The following is a 25,776-nucleotide window of genomic DNA, read 5'->3' as shown; positions in this document are numbered from 1 at the left end:
AGGGAGGGCAGGGACAAGGGGAAAAATGAGAATCAAGACCTATTATGTAAAGGTACAGAATCCCAATGATGAATGTATTTGTATTGTATACCTAGATTGTACCAATAACCTCAATAAAAAAAAAAAAAGAACAAAGCACAATAGAATTTACTATATAAACCATATATAGCTTTCACAGTTAGAAAAATATTTGGCCTCCATTATAAAACCTTCAGCCTGAAACCCTGTAGAAGTTAGAGGATGCCTTTTCCAAGACCACCATTCTAAGTGCCCCAGAATAATGGATAGGCTTATAGGCATCTGCTGATTTGCAGTAGGTAAAATGACATTTCCCACAGTAAGGGCAATGAAAGAGGACCTACTTCCCTTAAAATAATTTCATGGAAATAACCATCTGAAGATTCTCCTCTTGATAAGTAAATGTCTTTACACTTGATCTTCCAATCCGGTTTGTTCCTCGCACCATGCTGGTAGAAGACAGGCTATACAGCTGTGCTCTCACTTCAACAGATCTAAGCTATTTTCCTAGAACTGTGATTTTACAGTTTCCAAATGGTTCCTCCATAAGAAAAGAAATAATTTAACATGATGAAAAGATGAAATATGAAAAATCTAGGGTACGCAAAGGAGCTCTTTTTAAAAAAAATCTTAGGACTGCAGTATAGTCAGTGGTAGAGTGCTTGCTCAGTATATGTGAGGCCCTGAGTTTGGTCCCAACATTAAAAAAAAAAAATCCTTAAAGCACTTTCTACAATACAACACAAATCAAAGTAGCTCGATCTAGTTATGTCTGCAGATAAACTAAGAAATGAGGTTTTGGCATATTTAGCCAAAGAACCCATGCAAAGCACAAAGAACTCCAGGCCTCTGTTCAGAAAGCAAATATTCTCCTAGGTCTTATTTCATTTCTTTAAAGAATCTGGCTGACCTGCTTAGCTAGACAAGAGTTTTCAAGTTGCCACAAAGACACATCCTATGTGAATGTGAACATATCACTACTTTTCTAGCACCGTGCAGGGCTGCAAATCAGATTTCTTTCCTCTGGCCGGGTGGATAACAGAGGACGGCCTTGTTAATGAATGACTTGAACCACACAGAAAACAGGCCTCACAGCTGCAACCACATCCACCAACAATCCAGCCATTGTGCCCTTCAGTGCCCAGCAAACTCAGCCACACTGGAGCTCTGTGTTCTTCCCAGCCTGAGGCTTAAGAGGGTCCCGGGAATTTAGTTGTATGACCAAATGTTTATATGCAGCCTTTATCTTATCCCTAGCAATGTGCTTGGAATAATTCTCCAAGGTTAGAATAATTGATCAAGGCATTCAAAGTTTTAAGGGTTCAGTAATGACTTTATATAAGACTGCGATGAGTGTATTCCCACTAGAAGTATATGAGACTTGTTTCTTTCCACCCCTAGGAGCATTACTGTAATTTTTTTTTGTTCTGGGGATTGAACTCAGGACCTTGTGCTTGCGAGATAGGCAGTGGAACCACTGAGTTAAATCCCCAGCCCAGCATTACTGTAATTTTAAAAAACCTTTTTCAATGTGATTGCTAGATGAGAAACTGCATCTCTTTATTTTTTTATACTACATTCTTAGCATTGATCTTAGTATATCATGCATGTTTCTGTGGTGGGCCAGGTCTTATTTCTCCTCAACACAGGCCTTTGGGGGAAGGAGGCAGTAGAAAGCCTTACTTGTCTATATTCATTGCAGTAACTGATGATCCTTTTAAACCTCAGACACATGTCACAAACAAGAATGTATTTTTAGATCTATTTCTATTATACCAGGTCTTTAACTCACATGAAATTTCAGGCTAGGGACATTAGGAGACGGGGAGTTGAGAGACAGCTGCTGTTTAAACAGAAACTAGTGCTAGAAGGCTCTTTTTTCAAATAAATATATTATCAAAATTCTGTTTTTTCTTCCCACCTTCTTTGCCTCTGGATTTAAAAATTATGTTTTTGGAGAATATTTACTAGCCCATGACAATGCTCCTAATGGATAAAAATCAAAGTTTAATAAAAACAGTATTATCCTGGTCTCATTAACAATGAGTAAATATGTATGTATGCTCACAAATAAAAGTAATCAGGAGAAAGCGAGACAAAAATATTAGTGAAGACATTTACTACATGGTTTTCATTTTTTTACATCTTTTTGATTTTCTGCAGTAAATCTGTATTGCTTTAATAATTAGAACTAAGAACAAAATGCCAATGTGTTATTAAGACTAAATGGACAGCTCATCTCTCTGCATCTGTGAAATACTATGCTACATCTTTGCAGCCCAAACCAAAGGTTTATTATAAAAAAGGCCAAAAATAGAGATTACAAATACATTTCAAATTGTGGGGCTGGGGATTTACCTCAGTGGTTTGGTGGCCTGCCTTGCAAGTGCAAAGACCGGAGTTCAATTCCCAGTACCAAAGTATATATATATACATATATATATAAAAATAAAAGAGTCAAATTGTGTACTGACTGGTGGCAGATTAGGCACACTTTTCAAAAGGATTTTGCCTGAGTCCATACTCCTGGGGTTCTGCTGTGACCGGCAGGCGATATCTAGCATGGTACGAGCTGATGGAGCAAAGTCTCAGCGTGAGGCTCTGGACTGGTCCTGAAACAGACTCAATGCTCAACAGAGGACCTCACAGGGGGCCAGGCTGAGATCCCTTATTGACAGATAAGGAAACCAATTTAAGGCCAGATCTGGCCTCCATTCTACCTTCAGCTAATTTCCTATGAGCCCAGTGGGCCTCTCTATGTTAGGATGTAGTAAGAATTCACCCATTCTGGCTTCTGAGACACGGTTCTCTCTGACTCTTCTCCTTTTCAGCACTTCTGGTAAAGATATCTGGTGTCCCCCACAGTTTCTTACGTGGGAATTATCTTCCTCCTACAAATCTGCATGAGAAAATTGACGAATCCTGAGACTTGTACTCAGTGACTGATATGCCCAGTAGGTGGCAGTACTAGCAAGGCATGAAGTATACTTAACCAAAAAACTCAAAAGAAAATCCTTCATATAATTTAGCATTTTGCAGACATATTTGTGTAGAGGCACTTAAAACATACAAAGTATACAAGAAAATTTGGAAGGCGATATATCAAAGTATTTAAATTATTCAATAAAGGGTGGTATTTTAAATTATTTTCATTTGTTTACACCTTCCATATTTTGTACAATCAACATTTTTTTTTTTTTTTTTGAAACAAGGTACCGCTAGGCAGCTCAGGCTAGCCTTGAACTTGCTATGTAGCTCAGGCTGACCTTGAACTTGTGGTGATCCTTCTGTTTCAGCCTTCTAAGTGCTAGTGTTTCAGGTATGTGTCACCACACCTAGCTCAGTCAACAAATTTTTAAAATAAAAAAGTTACTGTCATAGTGAGGTTATTTAAATAAAACACATAGAGAGTTTTGGTTCTGAAATGACATTAGCAAGAGCACATGGAAATGTGGTAATCTGTATTTTTGTCTCTGAGGTCACAAAATCATTACAGTACAAATGTGTATAAAAGAAGTTTAAAATGATGGAGTCCTGTAATACTTTAGTAGTGTGACTTTATTTTTTTATTTTCATTTTTTGGGGGCACTTTTGAGACAGGGTCTTCCTATGTAGTTGAGACTGACCTGGAACTCACTATGTAGCCCAGGCTGGTCTCAAACTCACAGTGATCCTCCTGCCTCAGCCTCCAGAGTTCTGGGATTACAGGCGTGTGCCACCACACCCAGTTTAGCAGTGCGACTTTAAAATCTTATTAACTTTATTAAAAAACAAAACAGAAAAACCTCAAATTACAGATTTAAACTGGAAGCCTAACACTGAATTATTAGCACAGGAAACCATTTCACAATGGTGTATATTTCTTTATGTTCACTTGCTCAGGGTAAAGAGGATGAACATAAATATGTAGTGGTTATGCTGCTTCATCTACAAATAACCTAAAGTTTAACACCCATGGCATTAACTAAACTAAGTACTGTAACTTTCTAACTCTAATTTATCTACAAATATATGTAGCAGCCTGCCCGCCAAGTTTAAGGGGTCTTCATTCAATCTTGGATTGAAAATACTCAGATAAAAAATTGCGTTTGGGGCTAGCAATGTAGCTCAGCGGTAGAGAGAAAGAGCCCCAGAATTCAATCCTCAGTGCATGCTCAAAATAATGTGTCTGTACTGAAAATGCATGGACATTTTTTGTGTCATTAGTCCCTAAAGGATGCAGTACAACAACTCTTTACATAGCATTTGGATTATATCGGGTATAATAAGTAGTCTAGAGATGGTTTAGAGTATATAAGAGAAGGTGCATAGGTTATATGTAAATACTACATCACTTTGAATGAAGGACTTGAACATCAATAGATTTTGGTATCTCAGGGATCCTAGAACCAATTCCATGTTAATTAATCAACTTAATTCTGAGCACATTTACCAAAAATGAGGCTCTTCATGGGAGTTTCTTCTGCCAGAAGATGCCTTACCTGGCATCACAGGACTGATTTGGCTCTCTGGTCTCTCCCAGGAAGAGTGATTCCTCTTCTCTGTGCTTGATAAGGTTGCTGGCTGGTTGGGGGGTGTGGGTTTCTGAGACTTTTCCAACTGTGAGTCCTCCCCAGCGATTAGCACTGCGTTGCCCGGCTGGCCAGGACTGGCTGCTGTGTGAGTCACCAGCTTGCGGTCAAGGCCCACTGAAGCATGGGAGAGCTCAGTTAGTCATGTGGTTTCTTTTCTGAACTTCCATTAAAATGATATATTTGCAGTTGGATTAAAATCACTGATATTTGGGATAAATAACTGACCCATCCAAGATGTGTCAGACATCATTAAAATGTTTCTCTCCAGTTTTCAAGTGGGCCATGTGTTCTATTGTCTTTCAGTAACTGGCTTTCCAGGGAATATACATGAAGAAATGGACAAAGACAAAACCTAAGCCTTATTTTTATTTTTTTTTTTTTTTGGTTTTTTGAGACAGGGTCTCACTATGTAGTTGAGACTGACCTGGAACTCACTATGTAGCCCAGGCTCGTCTCGAACTCACAGCAATCCTCCTGCCTCAGCCTCCCGAGTGCTGGATTACAGGAGTGCACCACCACGCCTGGCTAAGCCTTATATTTTGAGACTAGTTGTCTTTCCTCAAACAGGTACTTCCTTAAACTTTCTGCAGCTCTTTCTCACAGGCACTTGTATGTGCATGACACTGCAAGACTTCTGACTTCGGTACACCCCACTGTGACATAAAGGTTCTTTAAAGACCATCAAAACAAAATGTCAATTCACCAAAGTTTTTTTTTTTTTTTTTTTTTTTAAGTCATGTTATTGCAGCATTTTTAGGATAGGAAAAAAAAAATCTTTGGAAAAAAAAAATTAAAAATATGTGATGGGCCGGGGATTTAGCTCAGTGGCACAGCGCCTGCTTGGCAAAGTGCAAGGCCATGAGTTCGATCCCTGGTACCAAAATAAGTAAATCAATGAATAAACAAAGCGATGGATAAAAATATGCAAATCAGCACTGATATGGCACCGAAAATAGCAAAAATTTGACATTTGCGACTCAGACTAGAGACTCAGGGTGAGTTCCCATTTAAGGCACAGCTTTTGCACCAGAAAGCTACACTTGAAACCAGGCAGAGAAAGAACACTGGGCTCCCATGTTATTCTAGGAACACAAGCATCCCTCCTCTACCCCCGCCAGCCCGCTGCCTGACAGGGTAAAAGGCAGACTCACAATTTTGACAGAAATCCTCGTCAGATCCGTCAGGACATTGCCGCACTCCGTCACATGTCAGGGTGATGTCAACGCAGCAGCCGTCATCACAGAAGAAGTGGTAGCGCGAGCAGGTGTTCAAGCATCCTGTTTGTAGACAAGTGTAAGTCACAGGAGTACAGGACAAATGAAGGAGCAGAAGCCTTCATTTTTCAGTAAAAACAAAAATAAAATAGAAAAGCCTCTCTCATTCAACAACCGAAATAAGTAAATAAATAAAATTTAAACAAATTTTAAAAGGAAGCGCCATGGAACGCAGTCAGGATGTAAAGCAGCCGGCACCGTCCTTCCAGGAGCAGCTGGTGTGGCTGGCTGTGGTGAACGCGAGGGAAAGACTTTCTTCTCACCTCCCGGCGAGTAGGTCCTGGGATGCACCGTCACCGACACATTGTCTGAGCTTCTCTGACCCGCGGTGTCGGTCACAGTCAGCTGCAAGGTGTACGTTCCTTCCTGAAGGCGGGACAGCTTCAGGGTTCCCGGGTGGGGCACCTGACACACAAATGGGTACCTGAGGATTAGGGAGGAGATCCATGCACAGAGCCCAGCAGCCCGCAGCACTGCAAATCAGGGTCATTGGAGCAGGGCCAGCCCCTGCCTCTCCTCCAGGTCCAGGGCTGCTGAGTACTCCGTCCCGCGCTGTTTGGGCCCCATCTCAAACACACAAGATCCAATATTATCCCAGCTGGCAGCACCCTTGACCGACAATCCCTCCACTTGTCTTTAGCGGCCACTGTTCCAAACCTGCTCCTCCTCTCCATGCTCCACACTCGGGGTCAAGTCCCTTCCTTCTCATCTAGCAGACCGCGGTTACTACGGTTATCCCCCGCCTCCTCCTGGGCCCAGCAGTGGGCCCATGGCCACCTCCTTCCTGACACCTGTCTCTCACAGTCTTTGACTTACCTTCCATGACTTTTAGAACCCTGACCCATCAATCAATTCCTCTTTCAAATGGCTCTCCTATTACTATGCTTGCTTCTCTCATCCCCCAAAACCAATAATATAAAACAAGAGTAACTGAAAAAACGACCTAAACTCCAGGGTCCTCCCTGGACTGTCTCGTCTCTGTCCCATCCTGATGTGGCTCCTGGGAGGGCCGCTGAGTATCACTCACTGGCGGCTTCCATGTGCTCATTTCCCTTGTAGTCTTTGCCCACCAGTGAGGCCGCTGGCCCCACATTCCCCCGAATCTGCGGTGGCAAAATACACAGAGTTGTCAAGGTCAACAGTTGTCTTTGGGCCTGGGGGTGTGGCTCAGGACTAGAGTAGTTGCCTAGCATGCTCGAGGCCCTGGGTTCAACCCCTGGCACGGGAGAGAGAGAGAGAGAGAGAGGGAGAGAGTAGGGGAGAGAGGGTCTTTCTTTAAATTAAAAATATGCTACTGTAGTCATACATGCACACCCATGTTTATACCAGTATAATTCATAATAGCTAAACTCTGGAAACAGCATAGATACCCATCAACAGATAGAATAGACAAAGAAAATGCAGTATGTATACACACTGGAGTACTACTCAGCCATGAAGAAGAACGGAATCATGTCATTTGCAGGAAAATGGAATTTGAGGCCATCATCCTAAACAAAATAAGCCCAACTCATTTAAACATACTATGCTTTTTCTTATATGAGATGTGATCAGCTTCACTGCTGTGCCGTTGTATCACCTTAAGGCACTCAGAAAATATTGAAAAGGTCACTTAGGTGAATAATAAAATGCAAAAAGCATAAGAGGGAGGAGGAGAAAGAAGAGGAGAAAAGAGAGGGGAGAGAAAAGGAGGGAAGGAGGAAGGGAAGGAAAGAAGGGGAAGGAGAGAGGTAAGGGAAGGGAGAAAAGGGTGGGGAGGGAGAGGAGGGTGGGGAGAGGGCAGAGAGGATGCTAACAGCACCAAGAGAACTCCAAAAGATCCTGCAGTGGGCCACTGATCCTGAGGAACACACCAACTTTACAGTACCAGTAAGCCTGAGAACCGTCAGAGCAGATGAGAGTTTCAGATGAGTAGGAATGAAATGAGGGAAAACTGGTTTGGGACCTCAGAGTTGTGGTGCTCCCACACTTTTACAGCTCACTCCAATGTGTCAGCAAGTCCCACAGGCTCTACCTTAAAAACATATCCAGAATTTGACCTTTCACCCCATATCCACTCTTACGACCCGGTCTGAGCTCAAATTGTCTCTTGTCTGGGTCACTGTAGTGGTCAGGGGACCTGAGCGAGCCCCAGTGAGGTGTGGCCTGGTGCCCCCATCTTCTGGAACTCTTTCCCTCCCACCTTTACGTGCAGCTTGCAGAGGATCAGCTACGACCTCTCCCCATGGCCACAGGGGCACCAATGCTGGGCTGAGCTATGGCAGGCCCACAGCGCTGCAAGGGACAGCAGATTCCCTGGTGGGCGATGGCAGGTTCTGGCTCTGACTCAGGCTCAAAATCATGCTGGCCTTGCTAGGAGGTAGCAGGGCAGGAGGCTACATCTCCATTAAATGTCTGTTGGTATTTAGAAACACAGGGGAATAGAGTAGCAAATTACAGACATACCGAAATGTGTCCAAAAAGGGCTTGTAGCATTTACTAAAAGGAAGGGAGGGAAAGAGGGAGAGAAAGAAAGACACAAGTAAGAAGAGTATTTACTGGCTGTTTCCTAGTGGGTCTGCCTGAATGCAGACAAGCACCTTAGACCGTGGAGGGCCAGCCATGGAGGGGCTTGTGTCCAACACAGGGAGCAGAGAAGGTAGACTAGGACTGAGTACGGCTAGGGTGAGAGGGACAGAGGGATGCCGAGTCAAGGCCTGCCTGAGTGTGACCACTGGAGTGAGGTGGAGAGGAAGTTACCAGAGGCCAAGGAAGTCACGAGACTAGGAGCTGGCTGGGCACCCACAGGAGGGCGCCACCCGGAGTCTGCACTCTGGGCAGGGGAGCCCCTCACTGTGCTTGGGCAGCTCAGCGTGACTGCGTGAGACTGAACTGCACAGGTGGGGTCGGCTGGGAAGCCTCTTGCCCAAACTGGGGCTGGAAGGACAAAGTATCCTTGTGAAGGGGCCAACCTCTCCCTCTGGGCCGTGCACCCTTCTACCTCTTCTCCAGTACGGGAAACGTGGGTCCAGATGCAGATCCCGCCAGTCTCCTTTAATGTCCAGAATTCACTCACATTTAGATCTATTCACATTAGCTTATCCTCTGAGGATTGCTAATTATAGAGGCTAAGTCTGACAGAATCTTGATTGTGGACTTTCTAGCACCCAGAACTGTGAAAAATAAATTTGTTTAAAAGCTACCCAGTTATGGCATTTGGTTATAAAGCCCAATGACAATCACTTAATTAAAACATTTTAAGCATTTGATGAATGTTAATCAGCTCACTGCTTTGTGAATTCCAAATATCCCTAAACATCTCTGTTCTGTTCCTAAATGAAATACTCAGTATCATGTTCTTAAATGTCATATTTTACATTCTGACTTTAGATTTAAATGTACTATATCATGAAACTTGGTGTCATCTAATGAGCTGCCTGGAAAATGTGTTTTCCTGCATTTAAAAATGTATTGTGGGGGCAGGGGATTTAGCTCAGTGGTTCCACTGCCTATCTCACAAGCACAAGGACCTGAGTTTGATCCCTGGTACCAAAAAAAAAAAATGTATTATGAAGCTGGGGATTTAGCTCAGTGGTTCTGCTGCCTGCCTCATAAGCACAGGGACCCGAGTTCGAAAAAAAAAAAAAAAAAAAAAAAAAAAAGAATGTATTGTGGGTCAATGTTCATTCTATTAAGCGTATTTATAACTTTAACATGTAGTGGACACCTTCTTGGTTCTGATCAATCCTCCTACCATACTTTCTCTATTACAATACAGAAGAATGAACCAGGGCCTTTGCACTGAGCAACAGTCCCATCCCAATCCTTTATTATTTTTTTATTTTGAGACAGGTTATCACTAAATTGCTCAGCCTGGCCTCAAACTTGCAATCTTCCTGCCTCAGACTCCTAATCTGTCTCTTCCATTCTTTCTTCAGAAATGAAGAAGATAAGCTTTTCTGTATGCTTAGTCAACACAAAGTGTTCAGTCCAATACTAGGCACATACTACATACTAAATAAAAAGGCTAGTTGTTAACTTCATCCTGAGGAAGTTGGCAGTGTATTCTTTTTAGGTGAGAATCTCACTGGGTTTTTGTTGTTGTTAAAGGACCCAAGGACTAGGTTACTTGGGTTGAAAAGATAGGTTCTAGAACATGATGTAAAAGTACCTCAAAATAAAGGCCTCACTGTTCCAGAACAGAGAGGGAGTGAAGAACTTGTGTAGCTGGTGAAGACCAGGGGAGACAGACAGGAGGGAGGGAGAGCTCAAGAGGAGGCTGGGGAAGACACACAAGAAATCCTGACCAAGGAGCACCCTGGCTGGTGGGGACAGTCAGGGGAAAGAAGAACCAAGGTGTCCAACATCAAGTTTTAACTGGAGTGCTTGCTAAGGAAGGCTGAATCCCACTTTCCTCCTCTCTCAGCAACCTCTGAAGCCAGCACATTTTGTACCTTGAAGGAGGATCAGCCAGTTACCATTTTCAGGGAGAATGGCAATTTGATTAGGGAGTCCAAGTTTTCTTGCCAGAAATTTTGGGGTGTAAAATCCAGCTGTTCAAGCTAAAGGTATCAGAGTGACGACCTCTGAGGACTGCTAGTTACTGTTAAAGGGAAATTCTCAAAAAGCAGAACCACGATCTTTACATAATATAAACATGTGTGAAAGACTTTAATTAATTTAAGAGGGAACCAATAAGATATTTAACTGGCTCAAAAGAGGACTGAAAGAATAGACACATATAGGAGTTGTGAAAGCTGAAATAAATTTGTAGATACAAATGAGCTTGTGAATAAGTATGGAAAGTGTATTAATAGATTGTTAATATTTACAGACACTAAAATGTCATGTCTAAAATCATCTTTTCTCCAGGGTCAAAAATCAGTCACATCTATATATAAAAATGTATTTTCATTTTTACAGTAGAGAGTCATTTACATTAATTACGCTTTTCTGCAATTTGTAAATGCTAACCCTGAAGGAGCTACTAACAAACCCCTAGCATTTCACTGAAAGTGACTCAGAGCTGGGGGAGATAGTGTGCCCCTGTAATCCTGGCTACTCCAGAGGCTGAAGCAGGAGTATCAGTATCAGAAGTTAGAGTCCAGCCTGGGCAACTAGACAGAACCTGTCTCAAAACAAAATTTTAAAAAGGGCTGTGGTTGTAATTCAGCGATGAAGTGCATGCTCAGCTTGTGTGGGGCTCTGGGTTCAATTCCCAGTACTACAAAAGAAAAGGAAGGAGGAAGGAATGAATGAATGAAGGAAGAATGGAAGAAAAGAAAGGAAGGAAAGAAGGTAAGTGCACGCTCAGGAATTTTTTGCCCATCTCAAAGTCTTTCACAATTTTTCTTGACACTCTTAATCCACAAAATGGGCTAAACTTCCATGTGAGTTTGCTCTGAGGATCACAGATAGGTTTTAAATGGTCTAGAACTGACTGATGCATAGCAACAGTGCTGTGATTATGATGCTGTTGTACTGGATGAATGCTTACTTTTGAGGTCATGTACACCATTTTAAGAGAGTCCCGATCTGGTAGCCGATGGCTCTCATAATGCTGGCTTTGTCACTTGGACGACAGCCTTTTAACTTTATATCTCTCCACCACTGTGGTTATACAGCTGACTAAGGAGTCAGTTCAGTGTCTTCTTGATGGCACAAAGGTTTGTCCTATACCTAATTTAAAATTTAAAATATTTTTGACCTACCTAATTTTGTCACTCCTTAATGAATATCTTCAAAAAAATTAAATACAGAATCATTAGTATTACTTTTATTCAGCACTCATTTATGCATTCATTACTCACAGAATCACGCTTTTAGTAACAAGTATAAAAAGCTGGAACATGATGGAGGCTCATTCGCAGCTGCTTGAACAAATACATCCCAGAGGTGCCAAGTGACAGTGTCATCCCCTGCAGGGGGCTCTCTAGCAGTACATCTAGCCTGTCCATCCTTCTGGATCAACTTTAAGTTTCAAAATTTCGAGAGCCACGCCTTCTTCCGGCCTACCGCCTTCGCTCCAGCAACTGGGAAGTAGTCTGCGCCCCAATCCACCACGGGAAGGACAGCCACGCCTTCTCCCGGTCAAGCCGCCATTGCTCCAGTGCCAGGAAGGTAGCCGGGCGGGCACCCCTGAACCCCCATAACTCCCCTTACCCCCCCCCACTATCAGACCTCCTGACTGTGCCAGTCTTTGGACCCACTCTGCAGAGGCAGAGGTGGTTATCAAGGGTATTTTTCTGAGTTCCCAACTTTGAACATCTTTACAGAAAAGGAGTGGGAAACATGTAGTAGAACGGTGTGGAGTTCAACTATTCAGAAGGTTGGGAAACTCAATCTGGGCCTTGCAGCCTGAGGTCAGTCAGTGTCATGGGGTTCAGCCATCAGCTAACTGAGATCAGGGGTATTGTGTCCTCACTCTGTCTGAGCCATTAAATGGTAAACATACTATACTGAAATTTTGTTCACTGCAGACATGTTCTGGACTGCTTCTTGATTTCTATTTAATTCAAATGATTTAAGGGTGATAGACTAGTGACTACCACAGGTGGTCAGTTTCCAAGTTGTGCTTGATCTTAAGGTGTTGCTGATTATATCAGATGGGGTAAAGCACTGCGGTTGATTTGATGAGCTGTTTTCTCTATGTTACGAAGATGAGAATGTCTGTGGGTTGTTAGAGACACAGAAGCTAGGGTGCAACTATATCAGGAAGATTTGGGTGACAACCCAGAGATTAAACCAAGGACAGCCCAACAACAAAAATAAAAATGAGAAAACACTTAAGCAAGACACAAAGACAGACCTCTAGTTCACCAATGGCAAACAGTAGGGCAAATGAGGATGAAAAGGCCGATAGTGAACCACCAGGACACCCTGAACTCAAAGCACAGGAAGTAACAAAACAGATCAATCAGGCTCTACAAAAATTCAAAACAGAAATAATTTCCCAGATAACTATAGATATAGTGAGCAAAATGGAAGTTGTGATTCGAGACTCTAGAGCAGAAACTGACAAAAAAATAGATGAGTTCAGGACCATGATAGAAGCCATGAAGGCCCAGCATAAGAAAGAAATGGAAAAAATAAATGCCTAACATAGGAAAGAAATGGAATCCATAAAACAGATTCAAACAGATATCCAGGAGATTAAACACTCTATTGAAAGTGTACCCAACAGAATAAAAGAATGCGACGATAGACTCTCAGATATAGAAAAGATTGCAGTCAGTGACCATGAAAAGAGAGGTCTCTTAAAAGCAGTAAGAGATCATGAGAAATCGATCCAACAACTCCTAGATGATGCAAAGAAGAACATAAGACTGATAGGAATACATGAAGTAGCAGGAGAAAATACAAATGACTTTAAAAAGTTATTCGCACAATTAATGACCGAAAACTTCCCAAACAGAGGGGAAGAATTTGACATTCAGATAACTCAGGCATATAGGACCCCAACTAGCTGCAATAAAAAAAAAATCTACACCTAGACATATAATAATCAAGACCCCAGAAACCCAACAGAAGAACAAAGTACTACAAGCAGTAAGAGAAAAGAAACAAATCACATACAAAGGAAAGCCCATCAGAATCACAGCAGACTTTTCAACACAAACCCTTGGGGCAAGGAGAGCCTGGAGTGAGGTATTTCAAGTACTAAAAGAGAACAACCTCCAACCTAGACTGATGTATCCAGCAAAACTCTCTTTCAAAATGGAGGGGGAAATAAGACACTTCCATGACAAAGAACATCTGAGAAACTACATGAATACCAAACCAGCACTACAAGCAATTCTAAACAAGATCCTAGAAAAAGACAATGAAGGCAACAACACCATGAGGCCCAACAGAGCAAATCAAATAGGCAAGGCAAGAAATTAAAAGGAGAAGGTGAAAAAGTAAAAAGAGTCAACAAAAGGCCAATAACATGTCAATAATAATCAGTACATATCAGTTATAACCAGCAATGTCAATGGCCTCAACTCACCAATCAAGAGAAACAGACTGGCAAAATGGAATAAGAAGCAAAATCCAACAATATGTTGTATACAAGAAACACACCTAGTGCAAAAAGAAGTCCATAGACTGAAAGTGAAAGGATGGAAACCAATTCTCCATGTGACAGGAGCCCAGAAAAAAACAGGGGTAGCAATCTTATTTGAAGACAAAGCAAATTTCAAACAAAACTGATTCTAGTATTACTGATGCAGGACGGTACTGTATCATACCTCTATGAATGTAAAATATCTTTTACCTGCTTTATGATGCATAGTAGTAACCACGTTTCATCAGAGCTATAGTTAATGATATTCATCTAGAATGTTCTCTTTCCAGATGATGATTAAGATGCTAATAAAAAAAAAATGGTGCCAGGTACCACAATAGCAACAGAACTTTGCTCTTTTCTGGATATTATTCTTTTCTTGTTTTTTTGTTTTGTTTTGTTTTGTTTAATGGAATGTGCTGAATGTCTATAATTGTGTTCAGATGACTGCAGAACCTGGAAAAGCTGTTGCTGCTATCAATGCATAACATACTGCTATTATTAGTCTTTTTACATAAATATATATATATATACATATATATATATACATATATATATATATAAATTGAATTTTGGGAAACTTTAACGGTGCTGTCTACTTTGGAAAAAAGTTATCCCAATTTACTGTGTTGAGTTGGCATTGTACAGAAATGGACAGCCATACTGGTCTACAAATGTTAATTTTTTTATTTTTATTTTTCCATTTGTACAGGGGTAATGCATTGTACTAAATATGTAAGGTCATATCTACATGGGTTTGATTACAGAAACTAAAAAGTATTCTCTAAATAATGAAAAAAAGAATTAAGATAAGACTACAAGAGCAAGAAGCAATTTAAATATGTTAAAGGACCATTTTCATCTTTAGAATTAGGGATTATTTTAATCTTACATCATTGCGTTTTCTCTTTTACTTTCCCTTTTAGTTTTATGTTAGGATTCCCTATTTTTAACATTCATACAGAGATTTCTTTAACTGAAATACCGAATAGTTTCTCTGGTGTGGAAAACTATAATAGTACACAGGATCCTAATGAGATAATTAATAATGTGAAATAGGAAGTAAAGAGCTAAAGGTACAGGGAAAGTGGGAAGGATGGGGGAAAGGTAATAAGGGAGAGGAAAAAAATACGAGAAACTGAAAAAATGGAAATAAAGTGTTTGTAAATGGGGAGGGGAGGAGGCGGTGAAGAGAGGGCAGGGACAAGGGGAAAAAATGAGAATTAAGACCTATTATGTAAAGGTACAATATCCCAATGATGAATGTAACTGTATTGTATACCTAGATTGTACCAATAAACTTAATAAAAAGAAAAAAATTCTAAATAAAAAGTTTCAAAATTTCAATGAAGATATATTAATCAATCTTGCAGCTGATGCAATGCGCAGAAGGGTAATCAATATGATAGATGTCATGCAAAGTTCAGAATTATTTCTGTTGTAGATAAAAAAAACAAAAAGCTGAGATGTAAGGAAGATAAACGAAGATCCTGTATGGAAGTTTAATCAAGCACACATGCCCAGGAGAAGGGTGACCATTTATTTCCTTGACAGCAGTCAAGGAAAAAGATGAAGCAGGTTGAAGGTAATCCTGCCAATGGAAGACTCAGCATGAATCTTTTATGAGGCAGCCTGTAAAATAGATCATGTAAATTAAATTTCATTAATAGAAGTAGAGACAGTGTCTGGATCACAAGAGGTAACACTGTGTCAAGAAGAGTCATGGCATAAATGTGGAATTTGATTTTTTTTTTTTGGTGCCGGGGATTGAACTTGGATCCTTGCGCCTGCAAGGCAGGCAGTGGAACCACTAAGCTAAATCCCCAGCCCTGGGATTTGATTTTTAAGAAGAGTGTAAACTAATATAAAATATCCAGACCAGGCTGGATGATGTATGTTCTGAAAAATCCATTCAAAGCCTTTTGTGCAAACTGAAAAGAAGATGTGTTCAGTGTTTTTCCAAAAGGAAGACCTAGCACAGGTGCACAGAGTGAGGAGGTATAACCTGTTTGCCTAATAATTAGAGCTGATTAGCAATGTCACAGGACACGATGAGACACACGACACAGTGAGCTTTTGTTCACAGAAAAGTTGGGCAGAGACAGAGGGCAGACAGCTCATTGAAGGTCTGCTAGAGAAGGGGCTCTTATTTGGATAAGAGCCTGAGTAAGATGCCGAACAGGGGTTCAGTCCAATTCTAAGACTATGGAATCATTGAGGAAATCAATATACTTAAATCAGTGTAATGGAAATGGAAGATTATTGTTTTTTTTTTTTTTTTGGTTCCAATAGAGTATAAACTGGGGTTTTATTACCTCACCTTCTTCTTGCAGCTAGAGTGGTTTGTTTGTTTGTTTGTTTGTTTTTTGAGATGGGGTCTCATTATGTAGTCCAGGCTGACCTTGAACTCAAGATGTAGCTGAGGGTGACCTCAAACTTGTGGCAATCCTCCTGCCTGATCCTGCCATGTGCTGGGATTACAGGTGTGTGCCACCACACTTGGCTTGGAATGAATGAATTTTGAATGCATGTGCCTAAGCCAAGAAACGTTCCTATCTAGAAAGAGCTGTGACTTCTCTCATGACTTGATACTTACTCTATGTGTAGGTAACCTCAGGGCAAACTGCTCCTTTCCACTGACAACAAACCCAGCTGCAACCAGATGAGCCTACTGGGGAACCTGTGCTGCCCTTGTCTTTACTTCTCAGCTCAGCGGTGGCCAGTTGCCTGTTTAATTTCTGGATCATTTCATTATGTGCTTTATTTTCCAAAAATTTCTTGAACTAAGTAAAATAAGAAATAAGACCTTTAGGTAATTTGAGTCATTGAAATAAAATGGAACAGTGATTTATTTAGTGGTTCCACTGCCTGCCTTGCAAGCATTAGATCCTGAGTTTGATCCCTAGTACCAAAAAACAAAACAAAACAAAAAAACACTTCAAAAAACCATAAGTCTTTTTCTTTCAATGTTTTTTTTTTAATTTTTTTTGGGGGGGGGTCAAGAAAAATGCAGCAAAAATGAGGCCAGCTTCAAAACAAACAATCAAGACCACTGTTAACTCCATAGAAAATTCATTGTCCCGATTTGGTACAATCAATATTATACTTTTTCTGTTTCATGCCTCTTCTATTATCTCACAGGCATTTTAGGAAAATGAGGGAAAGACATTACATGGACCACTTCCTAGAAGCATCAGTTTACATTAACAATGGTGACCTAAATTACCTTCATGTTCACTGATGGGTCACCTTGTAGCAATGTCCACTCATACTGGATGATGGCATGGTCATCTGAGCTTTCGCGGCCATCCAGGATCACTTCATCTGTGGGCAGATGCAAAACCACATCCTGTCCAGCCTTGCTAAGTGGAGGCGCATCCTGGTCTATGAAAGAAAAAAAAATAGTCATAATAGAGATGGCTCCCTATTTTTTTCTAACGTATGAAGAACTATCTTATTTGGTAAATAGATTTGATCCAGCAAAGAACTGCTAAGAGTGAATATTCACTGGAACTTATCTTCCTAATGACTTTTATTTTATTCTCTTGACAAAATAAACAACAACAATATGTAGTGAATATAGAATTTGGCTATGATACACACAGAAGAGGAAGCATGGAGTGTCAACTGTTAACAATAGCTGTGGACAAAGTCATGGGTACAAGACAATGTGCTGAGGTCCACCAAGGTGTAAAGTAAAAGAAGTAGTTTTAATTTCTGTAATGAATGTTTTAGTGAACAAATGACTGAAGTTCAAAGTTCTAGTAAATGAATTTATTTTTTAAAAAGATTCTTAAAACTAACCTCAGTAAGACCAAATTTACTTTTTATATATTTTATTTTTTCTTAACTTCAAGTTTTCAAAATAAGAGTGATATGGAGTGTTCAACAGAGGGGAAATATATTACATTAGGAAAGTTAAGGCAATCTTGGATCCATACTAAATAAAAGTCTATAAGGAAATTCTCTGGACTCTAGTTTCTCACCCAGGAATACAGAGGTTTAGAGAACCTACTAACTAGTTTTTATGACAGATTCAGTTTTATGAGAGTTTTTGTTAAGATGTCCTAAAAGAGCAAAACGTATGTACAGAGTCTGTCAAAAAAAGTATACATCAGAGAAAGAAAAACTTGTGTATTTTAAATTTATTGATACACCATGAGATTAATTAATACAAGTTACCTTTGGCTTCTGTGGTTACAAAAGGAATTCAAAGTGGAGGCCATTAGCTTCCAGACATTTATTAGTATGGAAAACTGCTGAGGTGTGCATATATATTTTTTGGTGGACTCTATTTCTGCCTTTGCTCTAGAATATGGCTAATAATTTAAAGTTATAGGATTGCCTCAAGAAGATGAACCCCATCTTTTTTTTTTACAGTATAGTTTGCACGCTTAATGTCCTCTAAAGGTCCACGTGATAAAGGATTGGTCTTCGGGTGGCACTGTTGGGAGGTGGTAGAATCTTCACATGGGAGGCCTGCCCTTGAAGGGGATTGTGACATCCTGGCTGGCCCTCCCTTTGTTCTGCTTCCTGTTTCACGATGTAGGTGGTTTGCTCCCCGACAAGTTTCTCTCATGACGTGCCACCCTGGACAATGGCCTGATGCAATGGGGCTACTTGGTCTTGGATTGGAACCTCCACAACTGGGAGCCAAAAATAAGCCTTTCTCCCTGTGAGGTGTTTTGTTATAAGTGGCAAGAAAGCTGGCTAATAAAATCAGTAACTTGGATTGAAATGAGCCTAGTCAACAACTCCTTGCCTAAGAAGAAACTTGCTCTGTCTTTTTAGTCTCTGAGGAAAGACTGAGAGCCTGATGTCTTTATTCCAATTCTCCCACTCTAAGAGAAACAAGACATCTACATCATAATAGACCTGCTCTAGAATGTTGACCTTTCCTTTGATTCTGAAAGGTTCACAATTGCTGCAGACTACTTTACCACTTCATAATTCAGGGAAATAAATATCTTATAATTCAGCAGTTGTTTTATAGTTGACAGATATGCATTAACTATACATTTTTTGTGGTATTGGGGATTGAAACTAAGGCCTTTGCACTGAGACTTATCTCTAGTTCTACTTATTTTTGAGACAGGGTCTCTCTAATTTGCCCAGGCTGGCCTTCAACTTAGAACTCTTCCTGCCTCAGTCTCCTGAGTAACCAGGATTATAGGTGTGTGCCACTGTGCCAGTTAAAACACTATTTTTAAGTAGACACACTAAAATATGGTATAAAGAACGCACACTAATAATAATTTTAAAAATCCCTCAAAAGGTTTATCTCAAAAATTTGACATGAATCGAATAAGTGCTGAAATATCCCACATATTCTAAAACTAATTAATCCTGCCTCTCCTGAGAGAAAAATCTCGTAGTCATTTTTTATTAAAACAGATTTAAGATATGATTTATGAACCTAGTGAATCCTCATATCCTCTCAATTGACCTCTGATGTATTTGAAATAACAGAGATAATGCTTCTTCAGTTCAGGTCCAGGTCAATTACACTGTGAAATGTATTTTACAATAAGCAGAGCCTTTCTACCCTTAACATAAACACATAACAACAGGAAAAGGACACGCCACCACTTAACAATGGCTTAAAGAACAAGGAAAATGTAATTAATTTTGAATTTTCATTTGTAAAATGTAATAAACCTATGTTAAGTACTATGAAGACATTGATTTCTTTTGAAAACTAAACACCATTGGTAAGACCTACAGAGGTAAAATAACACTTGCAATAATTTAGATAGAATGCATTTAAGGCGGGATTTTATCCAGAGAAGAATGATATTGTTAGTGGTCCTATTCATAACACCCTAGGAACAGAGCCTTCGTGACAAGGAAGATGATCTGGGTCTCTGCTGTGTGGGCACAAATGAGAGAAACCAGGCCAAGAAACTAAAAAGGATCCCAAGTGAGGAACAGAAGTAGGGCCAGACTGAGGGAAGAAGCCCAGATATATGAGTAAAAACCATCATGCGTTTTTTAAAATCTAACACTTTAGAAAAAACTTACCTATGACCCCAATATGATCATAACTGTTTTTGGTATATGTTGTTCTACTCTTTCCATATAATGCTAATGACCATATGTGATTATATTAATTATAATTCCTGCCGTTTACTGGGTAACTTCTTTTGTTTCAGGCACTATGCTAAATTTATAGGCATAACTTCCATTAACTTTCACTAATAATCTCCGAGATAGGGTTATGATCTGTATACTACTGATGAGGAACCTAGCTTCAGAAGGCTAAGTTAGTGCCCTAAGATCACACACAAGCACACACACACACACACACACACACACACACACAAACACACGATCAATTTATTGGCTTATGGATCAGCCTAAATATTTCTTTTTTTTTTCAGCTTTAATTGAGTTTATTGGTACATTTTAGGGATACAGTACAGTTACATTCATTGTTGGGATCTTGTACCTCTACATGACAAGTCTTGATTCTCATTTTTTCCCCTTACCTCTGCCCTCCCTTCACCCCCTCCTCCCCTCCCCATCTACAAACACTTTATTTTCATCTTTTCATTCTCTCACATTTTTTTCTTTTCCCTTTTTACTCTTCCCCTACCCACCCCACCTTCCCTACACCTTTAGCTCCTTTCTTCCCATTTCTAAATGTCAGTAATCTTATTAGAATCTTATGCATTGTTGCAGATTATTCACACCAGGGAAACTATTCGGTACTTACACATGTGTGATTTATTTATTTCACTTAGGAGTATATCTTCAATATGTATCCATTTTACTATGAATGAATCTATTTTCTCATTCTTTATGGCTGAGTAATATTCCATTTTATAGAAAAAACCATGTCTTCTTTATCCAGTTTCCAACAGATGGGCAAATGGGCTGATTCCAAGATTTAGCTATTACAAACTGTGCCGCTATAAACATGGGTGCGCATACTTCTCTGTGATATGATTCTTTTAGTTCTTTTGGAAAGATACCCAGCAGAGGGATGGCTGGGTCAAATGGAACCTCCAGTCCAAGCTCTTTGAGGTATCTCCATATTGATTTCCATAGTGGTTGCACCAGTCTGCACTCCCACCAACAATGGGGAGTTCTCCTTCTCTGGAGAAGGGTTCCTTTCTCCCCACAACCCTGCCAACATTTGTTATTGTGTGATTTCTTGATAGCAGCCATTCTTTGTGGGGTGAGGTGGAATCTCAGTGTTGTTTTCATCTGCATCTCTCGAATGACCAATGATGTGGAACATTTTTTCAAATATTTTCTTGCTGCTTTTACTTCTTTGTCTGAGAAATGTCTGTTCATTTCGGATGCCCATTTTTGAATCGGGTCTTTATATTTGGGGGGACTGATTGTTTTGAGTTCTTTATATATCCTTGATAATAGTCCTTTGTCTGAGGAACAGCTGGTAAAAATTTTTTCCCACATTGTAGATTGTCTCTTAGTTCTGCTGATGGTTTCTTTTGAAGTACAGAAGCTTTTTAGTAAGATGAGATCCCAGTTGTTGATTCTATCTGCTAGTTCCCGTGCTACTGAGGATTTGTTCATAAAGTCTTTTCCTATACCAATGTCTTGCAGAGTTCTGCCTAACTTACCTTCCAGCAAGTTTAGTGTTTCTGTTTTAATATTTAGATCTTTAATCCATTTGGATTTTAATTTAGTGCATGGCGAAAGATAAGGGTCTAATTTTAATCTGCGGCAGGTTGACATCCAGTTTTTCCAACACCATTTATTAAAGAGGCTATCTTTCCTCCACTGAGGATGGTCAGCTCCTTTGTCAAAGATGAGGTAGCTGAGTACATCTGCATTTCTTTTTGTGTCTTCCAGTCTGTTCCACTGATCCTCAGGCCTATTTCTTTGCCAGTACCATGCTATTTTTATCACAGTGGCTTTGTAGTATAGTTTTAAATTGGGAATTGTTACACCTGGTGCCATGTGTCTGTTGCCTAAAATGGCTTTTGCTCTTCTAGGTCTCTTATGGTTCCAAACGAATTTTTGAATTTTTTTTCTAGTTCTGTGTAATATAGTGTTGGAATTTCAATTGGCATTGCATTGAATGTATATAGCAGTTTTGGTAGTATCAGCCTAAATATTTCTAACTCAAATGTTCTTTCCACTATACTTGGAGGTACTGTAAGTGTAGTCCTCTTGCTATAGATATAATTTTACATTCAGAATTGAATCTATTAATGTATTGATATATTCTGTTAATATTTACTCATTCATCCTGGCACTGCCCATGTAATCACACAAATTTCAAAATTATTATTTTAATTTCCTAATCCTAACTACTGGACATTTATCTTGTTGCCAACTTTCCCCCCACCATTATAAATAATGCCATAATAAATACACTCTAGGGCTGGGGATTTGGCTCAGTGGTTCCACCAACTGCCTCACAAGCACAAAGTCCCTAGTTTGATACCTGGTACCAAAAAACAAACAAAAAAACCCAAAAATAATACACTTTTGCTTATACTTTTTATTTATTTTTGCTAATGTTTTTTATTAGCACAGATCACTTTCCTGAAAAATGCTTCAGAAGAATGAATAGTTTAGTGTACTCTGGTATATATTTCCAAATTGATTTCTCAGAGGGTTGTACCAGTTTATACTATCAGTAACCATGTAAAAGTACATAGTTTCCACGTGTGCTAAGTTGAATAAGGTTATTTTTACCTATCTAATAAGCACAGACTGACATTATTTACATTTCTTTGATTACTTCTAAGTTGAAAATTGTTTCAAGTTTATCACCCACACTTCCTGTTTGGGAACTATTTGCTCATGCCCTTTGGCCATTGGTTTTTGCTTTTCTGACTCATAATTATTTCATATTTTATCAGACTCTTCTTTGCAATTCCTTTTGCTTCTTGACAAGAAGTTTATATACACATAAAGCATGTTCACCTTTGACCTTCATGACAACTTGTGCTGGAAGGCAAGCAGGCATTCAAGTCCATACACACACACACACAATTTTTTTCTGTCCTCTTCCTTCATATCCTCTTCAATGGATTAGAAAGCTATTTTTTTTCCCAGATACGGTATGTAAGAGCAGGTTTATCTTTCAGTTTTCCTATCTATGGAATAAACAGGGGCTTATTTAAAAAAAACTGTTTAGAATTGTAGGTCTAAATGTATTTCCCTCAACATCGCCAACTAGTTATATGAATATGACTTATTAAATAGAATTGTTTATTTATGACACAAAGGGGAGAAGAAGAAAATGTGAGAAAGTACAGGATATTGGTAGGCAGCTGGGGCGGGATTAGCCCTGACCTGACCTCAAAGGTCCAGTCCTTCCTTTGCACTTGGAACAGATGAGAGAGGCTGGTGTTGGGGGCAGCAGGTGCTCTGCAGAGGGGAGAGCAGAGCTCTACTTAGAGGCTTTGACTTTCTCTAACACGGAAGGGCCGATTTCCCAAATTCTTCCCAGATATACTGGATTTCAAGCTATTCATGCAAACAACATGAGAATTCTGGTCCCTGAGCCCTGGGCGGTTAAATTCACAGCTCCTCTAAGACCCTAACTACCCTGGCTTCCACCTCCCACTTCCTCTCCCACAATGCTTCACTTTCATCACACCATCCAGTCCTCCTGCACCTTCCAACCAGGGTCCTATAACAATACCGTGGACATGTGCACCCTTGATCATCATGACAATTTGTGCCAGAAGGCAAATAGGCACTCAAGTCTCAAGGGCATTAGCAAGGACTCATAAGGGGGAGCAGATGGGTCTAATACCCAGGGTTTAGGACTCTAAGCACCCTGCTCTGCTCCGTCTGCCATAGCAGCCAGGTTCAAACAATTCATCCACCCAGCATCTCTCCAGTACCCTCCATTCATTCCTGCAGTTTTCCACCACCCGCTACAGCCCAGCCCAGGGGCTGCAGATTGGCAGAAGCTGATGGAGAAAGCACAAGAGCGGCTCCATGACTCAGCTCCATAATCCACTTGCTGTGTGGCCTTCCAGCAAGTGGCTTTCCCTCTACAAGCCTTCGTAAACACTGGGGATATAACAGAACCTGGATCTCGGGGCTACTGTAAGGACAGATGAGTTCATGTACAGAAAGCACTTACAATGGCTCCTCACACCAAACCCAATAAATGTGGGCAATAAATAGGCCGGTGGGTTCAGCTATAAATTTGTGCTAGTGTATCCCATCTGATCCTGCCCTAGTTCTTTGTGATCCTTTATTTGGACCTCATAACAACTTCTCTGAAAGCATTTTCACTCTCTTCGAGCTTCCAACCCCACATGCTCTGAGATTCAGGATAAAAAGAACTCAAGAAGGCAAAACTGAGTCTCAGAAGCCTAAAGGACAGGTTAAACATCTGGGTGAAGGAATCCCAGAACACAGGGAAATAAATATCCTGCATTCTCCCTGCAGAATAGGTGGTGGGAGCCCCTGCAGTGGGGTTGGGGGCTGCGCCTTCAGCATTTCCACATTGTGGGGCACCTGAAGAAGGCTGAACTGGTCTCCCACAAAGGAGACCACCAGCAGTCGCCTGTTCTTATCTTAAGATATGTACAGAACATAATTCCCAAGACAAACTCTCCCTACAGAAGAGGACAAAGATGGGAGTTGGAGAAAAAGCGATCAGAAAACTGCTATAACCCAAACTTGCTGCTGTTAATGTCCCCATTTATTTCCCTTATTCTTGGTTTACAGGAAAGCTCCTTTGTAATGTTAGTTTCTGCCAGATAAGCAGTGAGAACAAGGGGAAAGAGATTGTTTCTTTGCTGCTGGGTGCCATTTGGGCAGGGAGGAAGGGTAATGCTGTAAACAGGGGGCAGGGCTCAGGGTGGCTGGGTGCGGGTGGGGTTCCAAGCGCTAATGCTGTTTGCCCCAGCTTCAGAGGAACCCACGGATCTTTCCCAGTGTCTGGCCCAAAGTTCTTGCAAGGTAGCCTTGTGCCATGTGAGCCTCGCTCAGGTGGAGGTAGGAGAGGGAGGCAGAGCATCATGGGCAGAGATTTCCTGACCCTTCTGGGTGGATTCTCATGGGGAATCCAGAAGCTGGAAGTGACTGTCTTGCTCCCCGATCTTTCTAATGATGTCATTCATGTCATTATAAATCAGCCACCCCCAGTATGAGGGGACACATTCAGCTTGATTGCAAGGGAGCTCAGTCAAGGGTCTCATTCACTCAGGGACATTAATTTCCAACTGTTAGAATTTTTTTTGTGTGCCTCCTGTGTCCCGACTCATTTACAGCACCCTCAGAAAGTAAAATCATACAATTGCATTGTTTTTAGCTCTTCTAAAAAGAGACATGCCTCAAATCGTTATTTTCATCCAAAAATCAAGGCTCTCTTTTTCACTCTTTATCAAATCGAACAGTACTTTTCCTTTCTGCCTGATGAAGCCAAATCATAGAAGAAGAATCATGAACTGCCACGTCTCTTGCCATGACAAGAGACAGAAGTGGGTATTAGGAGCAATTTCACATTTAATTAGATTTTGTTTCTGCAATTACCTGACAAAAGCCATGCATTATAAAACTGAGACTAAAATTTTTTTTTCTCTGAGCTTTTCTCTTCCTCTTACAATCCAATTTCGGTTAATCTCTCAGATCATCCCCCACCCCCACCCCCGAAAAATTTCAGCAGCAGCCCACTGAGCCACGGCTGTCAATCTACCGGGGTTTTCAGGCACCACTCCTAAGCCACTTTCCTGGTCACCGGCAGCCCATATAACTTGAAACGAGGAAGGGAAGCTCAGCGGTCTTGTTCAGGTGGGTCTTTAACCCGATAGGAGCAAGGACAGAGCCGCCCTGGAGGGCTGAACCCGGGACTCTCACGGGCCAGCGCGAGCGCGCTTACCCAGCTCTGGCGAGGCCCCTGCGGTGGCCTGGACCAGGGCGACGGGTCGGAGGCCGCCCT

At 40.7% G+C, this 25,776-nt stretch overlaps 1 protein-coding gene across 1 annotated transcript in view; it reads right to left on the bottom strand.

Annotated features, from left to right (window-relative positions):
- Positions 1-25,774, bottom strand: part of Lrp11 (LDL receptor related protein 11) — a gene marked incomplete at its 5' end in the record, with an annotated part of 43,472 nt that extends 17,698 nt beyond the window's left edge. Inside the window, 5 exons of the mRNA XM_033763165.1 lie at positions 4,500-4,706; positions 5,744-5,869; positions 6,130-6,271; positions 17,119-17,276; positions 25,717-25,774. Of these exons, the coding sequence (XP_033619056.1) occupies positions 4,500-4,706; positions 5,744-5,869; positions 6,130-6,271; positions 17,119-17,276; positions 25,717-25,774 (691 nt within the window). The remainder of the gene's footprint in view (positions 1-4,499; positions 4,707-5,743; positions 5,870-6,129; positions 6,272-17,118; positions 17,277-25,716) is intronic.
- Positions 25,775-25,776: the final 2 nt, after the last annotated feature.

Source organism: Fukomys damarensis, unplaced genomic scaffold (assembly GCF_012274545.1).
Source record: "Fukomys damarensis isolate Sample0158 unplaced genomic scaffold, DMR_v1.0_HiC HiC_scaffold_14, whole genome shotgun sequence".
NCBI classification, from domain to species: Eukaryota; Metazoa; Chordata; class Mammalia; order Rodentia; family Bathyergidae; genus Fukomys; species Fukomys damarensis.
The sequence above is the reverse complement of the archived record's forward strand: the minus strand, read 5'-3'. Positions and strand labels throughout refer to the sequence as shown.